Genomic DNA, 9,222 nt, shown 5'->3' with positions numbered 1-9,222 from the left:
AGCCGACGTGGGGGGCCGAGAGGGGGGCTCCGTCGGCCCCGCGCAGCGCCTGGCCCGGCCCGGCCCGGCCCGGCTGTGCCCCGCCTGGGCTGGGCGTGCCACTGCCCATGTCCTGCATGTGCGAGCCCCTGCGTGTTCATGCGTGTGTGCGCACGGGAACCCGGGTGTTTGTGCGTGTGCAAGACGTCACGTGGTCAAGAGTGTGCGTGTGCAAGACCCTGCTTGTGTTCATGCAAGTGTGCACGGGATCCCACCTACTGCACACATGGGAGATGCCACGTGTCCATGCGTACCTGCACTCCTGCCCGTTGGTGGGCGTGCAAGACCCTGTGCACGCGTGCGTGTCTGGTGGGTGGCCCTGCAGGCATGCCAGCCTGCGCTGCTCTTGCATGTGTGTGTGCCCCGAGCCATGCAGGGCGCAGGCCGTCCAGCCTGTTTGTGGCGAGCCCCTCGCACCCGTGGCAGGTGCCGGCCGTGTCGTCTGCGCCTGGAGCTGCCCGCAGCCCTGTTGCCCTCCCGGCTGCCTGGGGCTGCCCCTGCCTGGACACGGGCTTGGCTAACGCTCCCTCCAGAAAGGCGCCTTCGCACGTGCAGGCAGGGCCGTCCCGCTCTGTGAGTGCAGCAGCTTGCACCCAACCCGTGGTGGGGATCCAGGGAGGTGACCCCAACATCCTGTGCTGCAGAGGCTGGAGCTTCCCAGCAATGGGCGTGGTGCCTGGCCACGAGGAGCAGGACAAAGGCAGGGAGGGTGCATCCTGATTTGGAGGATGCTTCTGTTGCAGAGAGGTGGGGCTGGTGCTGCCCACCAAACGGTGACCCAGAGCCGGGGTTTGGCGGGACGGCGGCCTGCCACGCGCTGCTCAAGGTGGCGCAGGGGCCAGGCACTCCCGCCCCCCAGGCTCCTGGAATTCCCCCAGGGAGCCCCACGCAAGTGCCGGGGTTGAGCTGCCTGGTCCCCATGCCTCCGGGTGGGAGCTACGGCGCGGCTCGCTTCCAGCTCATTCAGTGTCTCCTACACGTGGTTCTGGCTGCAGCAGTTGGGTCAGCGACCGCGAGAGATCGGGTCGCTTCCCAGCTCCTCGACAGGAATTGTGAGCAGGCGGGAAGGATAAACCCTCCTGTAACCTGGCAACGTCTCTCTTGCTGTGGCAGCAAACCCTGGCAGGCTGCGGGCGCATGCGGAGCTGTCAGCAAGCAGATTGCTGCCCCAGGCCACGGCTGTGGTGATGGAGGAGCCAGTGCAGCTGAGCGCAGAATGGCGGCCGCTCCCAGAGCCCGGCAGCACCCGCACCTTTCCCGCCGGCCTGGGCGCTGGGAGCAGGCGAAGGCTGTGAAACCCATCTCCCAGTTCTTCTGCCCCATCCCTCCCTTCTCCCCTTCCCTGGGCGTGGCGGGGCAGGCCGTGTCCCTGGGGACAACGTGCTTTGTCGTGCACGTGAGGCTTTGTTGCACACTGCTGGCCACTCGCGCGGGGAAGCATGTACAGCGTTAATGATTTGTCTGTGTCCATCCATCCATTGCAGGGGTGTGTGGCAGGGCTGGAACAGTGGGCCGCGAGCATCTCGAGGGCAGGGCCCCTAGCCGGGGAGGCGATCGGGATGCAGGCAGGCGGGGAAGCCAGCCACACATTGTGCCCTGCCGTCGCCATGCTGCGCTGACTCCTTGGCGCACGCTCCCCCTCCGCCTGCCTCCCTCTCCTCACACTCTTTCCTTCCTCTGGCTTGCGCGCTGCCCTTCCTTTCCCCGGATTTCTGTCTCCTGCTGGTGCTGCGCTTGTCCGGAGGGGCTTGTTCTTAGCCTTCTGTGCTGGAAATCCTGCCAGTGAATGTTTCTGTGCTGCCTGCCACGTCCCTGGGGAGAAGGCCTGGGAATGCAGTGCTGGAGGAGACCAAGACCGCTATTGTTCCTCACGGCTGCCGGGTGCTTTCTCTAGCTGGCAGAGCCTCCCCGTGAGCTGCTCCATGTCCTTGCCGGAGCTCCCCCTGCACCCCAGGGCCCAGGATCCTGTGGCGCTGGAGAGGAGAGGCTGCAGTGCTGCTGCTGGAAGGCTCAGACGTGTTTTCAGTTTGCCTCCCGCTTATCTCTGCTGTTTGGACAGAGAGGTTTAAAAGGCTGGATTTTCTGTCCCTGCAGAGTAAACACACAGACCCGGGCAGCGCAAACTATTTCTGGCTTATCAGTTGAGGAATGCAGCAGCTGAGGATTAGCGGGAGTGGGCCGTCAGGAAGGCCCTGAAGGGGCCCCCTCCCCACTCCGCTCTATTAGAAGTGTGAGAGCCCAGCAGGACTCAGAGGGGAGAGTTGGAGAAAAAGGCAGAAAAGGGAAAGAAAGAGGCAGAGGGAGAGGAGAGAGGCTGAGCCGACCCGATGGCCACGGATGAAGTTGCCGGCGGGGCTCGCAAAGCCACGAAAAGCAAACTTTTTGAGTTTCTGGTCCACGGGGTGGTGAGTCGGGAAAGTTAGAGAGCTGGCTGGTGCTGAACAGAGGGATGAGCGAGCCAGGCGCCAGGGCTGGGCTGGGAGCAGCCCTGCCGTGTGCCCTGGGTGCTGGCTGGCGGTCCACGCCGCGTGGCAGGGGCAGGGGATGGGCCCAGCTCCGCGGGCAGGCGTTTGGGTGAGGTGTGCAGCGGTCACTGCTTCTGACGCTGCGGGAATGGGGGGGCGGGTTTGCTTCCAGACCGGTTCCGGGGCAGGGGCCAGAGCGGATCCGACCCCCGCGGTCTCACAGGGTGCCTGGTTCTGCAGTTCAACTCCTGCTGCATGCAGGGATGCTGGGAAAGCCCTGTGCTGCGGGGCGCGGGACTTGTCTGTGGACTTGGCTCTTGTGTGTCCCCTGGCTACCTAACAGGTGACTTCCAGGGGCTCCGGGAGACTAGCTCTGCACTCGTTGCTGGGCACTGTCAAGGTGCCATACTTCAGGCACCCGTAACAACCTTGTAGCCTTCCTGTGGCCATTGGAGGCCTCCTGACATTCAAGGGATTGCCATTCGTGAGGACATGCCTTCCTCCGCCTTGTGCTTGTTGGGAGCTGTGTCCCTCCGGGGCTCCCAGCAGTGACGGAGAGCAATTGTAGCTTGTGACATTGGGGTTTCTTAAGGAGACTTCAATGTAACAGAAGGCGCAGTGCTGGGCAGTCTGAGGAGCGCGAAGGCTGAGTGGCTGTCAGAGATTGCATGCACTTTCTCTTGAGGACCTGGGATCTGCTTGCAGTGGCACCCTCTTCCAAGCCGTCACTGAGGGCTCTGCATTAGAGTCCAGCAGCCCACGGTGCTGCCCCTTTGGCGGCTTGGTGTTTGCCCTCAGTTTGCTTACCTGGAGCATGACGCCTTTGACAAACCCTCGAGATGGGGAGATCCGGACCTGCCGGCCTAGGGCAGTGTGAGCAGCGTGCCGTTTATATGAGAATGGCAGCCTAGTGACGGTGGCACTGGGGACCTGCAGGATTAGTGACTGGCAAGTGAGCACTGGTTGTGAGCACTCCCCTTGGTCATACAGCCCGTGTCTGGGGGCAGGCCAGCCTGTGGGGTAGCACGCCTCGTGACAGGCAGGCCTGTGCAGCAGACCGTGAATGGGGGGCGACCTGATGGTAGAGGTGAATGCATGGGGCAGTCTGCTGGCTGGCACGTGCGGATGGCTGGTGGGGGAGTGCAGCACGGGGTGGGCATGTGAGGTGGCCTGGGAGTCAGGAGCATGTGGGTGGCCTTTTAAAGGGTCAAGTGTTCTCTTGGCAATGACAGGCCAACGCGCTCCCTTCAGTACTGGGGAGAATGGCTGAAACGGTGATGAAGGGACCCCCTCTCGTCTGTGGGTGGGTGAGGGGTGCCAGAGACAGTCACAGATTCATACACATTAGGGTCGGAAGGGACCTCAACAGATCATCGAGTCCGACCCCCTGCCTAGGCAGGAAAGAGTACTGGGGTCAGATGAGTCAGGCTGGAGTCAGGCTTTCTGATGCAGAATTGGGCCTCTCCAGCACTGGAGCTGCCTGAGGATGTTGACAGTAGTGGATGACCAAAAATTGGCTTCCGCTGTGTGCTTGGACTTCCAAAGAGCATTTGCTGTAGTTTGTCGCTGTGCAGGCGGCATTGGAGAATGGCTGCCTTGTCTGTGCTGGGATTGCAGGCTCCAGCATCCTCTATGCATGTGGCTGCAGTCAGGCAGATGTCTGGGGTGGAGGTCGCGGGGGTTGGTGTGGCACAGCTCTCCTCAGAGCAGCCCACTCTGCTCCTTAGCAGGCCCCGCAGCCCTGCCCCAGCAGCTTCTCCTCCCACTCCCCTGGCAGTGGAGCCCTGGCGTTATGTTGTGTGTTTTCCTTTTACCCTGTTCTGCTCGTTTAGTTCCTTCACCTCCGTTCTTGCCTCCTTCCTTGTCCTTCTCCAGCCAAGTCTCCTCCACCAGAAGGGGAGTCATTCCTGACCTCACCTGTCTCGCCAGCCTGCGCTCCTTCATCTCCGCTCTGGCCCCTGTGCGCCTTCATCTCTGCCTCCAGAACAACTGAAGGAGCCGTCACAGCTGCTGCCTGCGCTCTCATTTCTCTAGCCACTCGGCCTCAGGCTGCAATGGGTCATGCGGTTTCCGTGTAAAAGCGAAGGCAGCGGCAGAGTCTCTGATAGTGTCCGTGAGGCTGTAGCTCTTGATATGGGGGCAGAAGTGCTTGAGGTGATTCCAGATGGGCTTTCTGTCAGGGAGGGGCACCAGTGTCCTCAGCGGTGTTGTTGCCAATGGTGGAAAGGATTTTGGAGAGGAGACTCTTGCCACATTTCCTGGGGACTGAGACTGGACTTCCCAAAGCCCTGCAGGCGCAGACTTTGTCACCAGCTCTGGCGTCATCGTTCTGGGCTCTGCCCCTCTCCTCCACCTCTGGGCCTGACCCTCTCTTTGCTCTACCCCAGTGATCCTCAGCTGGGCGATACAAGACCCTATCAAGGGTAATGCACATTATGAATACTGTTAGGTGTCCAGACACTTGCGCATGATTCATAAGATAAACCCAGAGATTTCAAACAGGAATCCCCAGCATCACAAACATTTAGACCTGCTGTGGTCCCTCTCACTTTCTTGTCACAGAAGAATTGCTCTTATTTTTCCATGGTTGAGAAATGAGTGGAAGTGAAGAGATGGCATTTTCTGAGGGGGGCCTGGAGCCTCACAAGGCGTGTCTTGAGTCTGGAAAGGTTGAGATCCTCTGCATTATCCAGACTGGTCTCGTGATGGGCAAGATCTTGAAGCCTGTGCTGTAGCCTCATTCTCCTTAACTCCATGATGGCCATTGCTGCTGACAACCACACCTTCCTGAAATCGCTTTCTTGGCACTCCTGTCCTTTTATGGTCCCTGCCTACCTCAAGCCTCCTTTAACAGGTCCTCCTCAGCCTGTCTTGGTGGACACCTCTGAAGGCCCTATCTCTGGCCTGTCCTTTCCCCCTCTCTGCACCCTGTTTGCAGCGCTGTGATCCAAAACCCTGCCGTTAGCCATCTTTATGCTGATATACCAGTCTGCTGATCAGCTTTCTCCCTTCCTTTAACCAGTAGCACATCCTCACTTGCCTTTTCTGGCATCTCTTCTGGGTGTCCAGCCATCAAGTTAAGCTCAGCTTGGACAAAACGGAGGTATTAATCTCCTACAAGCCATCACCTTTCTACATGGTGCTGCCCCGGCCTGTCTCATGGACCTCTTCTTCGGTCTCTTTCCTTTGACACATGTATAACTGGGCCATATCGACAGCTTGCCCTTTCATCTTGCACGTTCTGCATCTATGATCCAGTGCTGTCACTGTGGCTCTCCTCCCCCTTTGTAGCATGGGTGCCATTGAGCTCTCCTCCTTCTGTTCATGGGGAACGCTGCTGCCAGGTTCATCGACTTGGCCCCTTGTTCTGGCTCTTCAACCCCCTGCTGCTGCTCTGCCACTGCCCCCCCTTCTCCTTTCAAAGGGAGTCTGACGTTGGTGTGTTAGGCCTTTCTCCTCCTCCCTGGTCAGGTCTGATGTCTTACTACAGCATCCATGACATCAGCTCAGCCTGATGACTGTTCTCAGGTAACTTCAAGCTCCCCCCTGCGGCCTCTCTGCTGCTGGGAAAAATGTCCCTCTTGGCAGTGATGGAATCAGCCTTGTCCTCTTTTACATCTCCCCTAAAACTGACTTCTGTCATGATTTCTACTAATTGCAACTATCTGCACCGAGGCTGCTAACTTGTACAAATGTACCCATCCTTCAGCCAGTCTTCTTGACCGGCCCGTTTACCCGCTTGTTCACTCTCTCTGCTCACCTTGGGCTGTGTGTGGTTGGGGCAGGGGCTGCATTTGGTGATTGGCAGTTATCACAGCAAGCCCCATTCCCAGAGCCAGGGTCCTTGCACCTTACCACAGTAATGATAAATAAGTGAAATAGGGATAAGCCCTCAACTTTCCCCGTGGCTGGAGGCTGCGCCTGAGGATCCACAAAGCATCTGGGTTTGAATCAGTGATCTGGAAAAGAGGGTGAGCACCGCGTTTTCATGTGCAAATTTTGCTATGAAACTCCTTGTACATCGCTGGGTTTTAAATGAGCTGAAACCATTCACAAAAAAGGCCTGGACGTCATTGTGGGCTGCTCAGCACACGGCAGCAACCAAGAAAGCAAATACAATGTTCACGTGCATGAGAAATGGGTCAGGGAATAATACAGCAGGCACAGTGATCGGAAGTGGTGGTGTGTCCTCACCAAGACATTGTGCTTGGGACCAACAGGTTGGAGGCTCCGCGCTGGGCAGGTGGCTTTATGTGGGGAATCCTGTTGAGGAGACGAGATGAACGGTAACTTGTTGCAGAGATGGTTAATTGGGTGCCCCTTTCTGTGTCTCAGTAATAGCAGAGGGCACGCTCCGTGAAACTGGAAGGCAGCCTGGTCAAAGCAGGTAAAAGCCGTGGTTTTCTCCAGCACACCATAAACCTGTGGAACTTGCTGCCATAAGAAGTAGCAGAGGCGCAAAGATAAATGGGCTTCATGTATATTCGACAATGGTGTGAGTAGAAGTGATGCTCAGTAGGGCTTTATGAGGGATGTAATCCCCTCCCTGTGTTGGATGTGAACCCACCTCAGCCTCGCAGGGGGTAGAGAGATGCTTTCAGCAGTTCCCTGCCCCTCCTGCAGGACTTCTCCCAGCTTCTGGGAGGCCTTTTGTCCAGACTGTTGCCAGAGATGGTGCGTTTGACTTCTGATTCAAGTGTCTGTGGAGCGCACCTTACTTGGCTTCAGAGCTGGCTCGCTGATGGAGCACGGCGAGTGGTGAACCAGCATTGAAGGGTGTTCCTAGGAGGGAGTCAGCAGAAACAGACGTGAGGCCCCTGCAGCTCAGCTATGTCTTGCAGCGGATAAGGCCCTGGAAACTTAGTCAAGACCTGGGCTCTGTTCCCAGCTCTGTCATAGAGTTCCTGGGGGACCCTGGGCAGGCCGCATCCTTTATCTGCACTCCAGTTCCCTGTCTGTAAAACAGGGATAATGATACTGGCTTTATATAAGGTAGGAAGTGCTAGGTAGGAGCTGGGTATATATCATTATCACCATTGCTGCTGCTGTCATCAGTGATACAGAAACGAGAAGAAAATTGCCGCTGGTAACATTTTTGGATGACATGAAAATGGCAGAGTAGCAAATAAGAATAAGGGCAGGACAGTCGCCCAGTGCAAACTGGATCTTGGGAAAGTCAGGCTGGAAGGGACCTTACAAGGTCGCATCTAGTCCAGGCTCCGGCTCAAACCATCCCTGGCTAAACCATCCTGGCCACATGTCTGTCCACTCTGCCTTGAAAACTCCTATGGATGGAGATCCAACAACTTCTCTAGGTAGCCTGCTCCAATGCTTGACCACCGTCAGATTGTTCCTCCTCATCTCCAACCCCAATTTCCTCTGCTGCAGCTTGAGACCATTGTTTCTAACCCTGTCTCATGTAGCCACAGAGGAAAGCCCATCGCCATCCTCTCTGTAATTGCCCTTCAGGTATTTGAAGGCTGTTACCAAATCCCCCCTCGATCTTCTAACTAAATGAGCCTAGCTCTATCAGCCTTTAATTGTGTGGTCAGCTGGGCCTGTTCACACACAATCCAGCCACTTTTAATACAGCTAGTGCACTAGGAACCGAGAGCGCAGTCCTCGCTTAGAGATTTGAGGCATGGAGCATGGTGTCTCCCAGTGAGAAGAGCAGTGAACTGTTTGACTTGTCCAACAGGAAATCAAGAGGTGACTTAATTGCACCATAATGTCTCCAGAAAGGAAACATGAGGGCCAAAATGGGTCTCTGTCATTTGTTTCTGTTGTCACACCTGGGAGGTCCTACTCTTGGCCACATTGTTCTGGGCATGGTATGTGCACAGAGAACAGAAGGCTGGTCCTTGCCCCAGAGAGCTTACAATCTCCCTATAAGATGAGAGCAAATGGATGGACAGACAGATGAGGGCACACAAGGAAATGATGCAACAGCAGTGGTCAATGTGAGATGGAGTAGTTACTTGCAGCCTGGCTGTTGTCAAGTTTTTGGGGCTGAGAGTATTTGGGAAGGATCTGAAGTGGAAAATGGAGATTTTGGGGTGTTTCTGGAAGGTTTTTATGAGGCATGAAGGGCAGCAGTGATAAGGAGAAGACTCAAAAGTGCCAGTTTGCGAGGAAGGCGAGCCAGTGGCAGAGGCTAAGCATCATGGGCTGACTGGTGGCAGGGGTCGACCTCCTGGTGCTGCGTGAGCACTGTCAGATAGGGGAGGGATCAGCTGTCAATAGTAGGAAAAGGCGCAACAAGAACCTGTGGCTGGAAGCCAGGCCATTCCCAGTTCAAGCTAGGAGCAGGTTTTTGCAGTGGAAACGATCTGCTGAAGCAGGCCAGCCTGGGCAAGCGGGGATTCTCCATCTTACCATCTTCAAACCAGCTTGGATGCTGTTCTGGGAGATGCTGTAGTTAAGCACCAGGATTGGGGTTCAGCACCGGAAAAAACAAGTGAAAAGTAAGGGCCTGTGATGTACAGTGGGTCAGACTGAAGGTCTGGTGCTACCTTCTGGACCACTTGGCTGCAGCCAAGGCTGGGGATTTTGATTGGGATTTTGAATGCTCCTGCTGGGACTTGAAACAAAGGTTCCTGTCTACAGTGTCTTGCCCCTCTGCTCAGGATCAGACCGATGCCATTAATTGGGGTCAGGAAGGGATTTTCTCCTGGTCAGATTGGTACAGACGTGGGGGGGGGGGGGGTGCCTTTCCCTT

The 9,222-nt window shown here is 56.7% G+C and overlaps 1 protein-coding gene across 1 annotated transcript in view; it reads left to right on the top strand.

Annotated features, from left to right (window-relative positions):
- Nucleotides 1-939: 939 nt before the first annotated feature.
- Nucleotides 940-9,222, top strand: part of LOC109291125 (SWI/SNF-related matrix-associated actin-dependent regulator of chromatin subfamily D member 3-like) — a 37,664-nt gene continuing 29,381 nt past the window's right edge. The window contains exon 1 of the mRNA XM_019507985.1: nt 940-2,444. Coding sequence (XP_019363530.1) covers nt 2,367-2,444 — 78 coding nt within the window. The 5' untranslated portion in view covers nt 940-2,366. The remainder of the gene's footprint in view (nt 2,445-9,222) is intronic.

The sequence above is a fragment of the Gavialis gangeticus genome, unplaced genomic scaffold (assembly GCF_001723915.1).
Source record: "Gavialis gangeticus isolate Ggan-Ray unplaced genomic scaffold, GavGan_comp1, whole genome shotgun sequence".
NCBI classification, from domain to species: Eukaryota; Metazoa; Chordata; order Crocodylia; family Gavialidae; genus Gavialis; species Gavialis gangeticus.
This window is presented reverse-complemented; position numbering and strand designations above follow the sequence as displayed.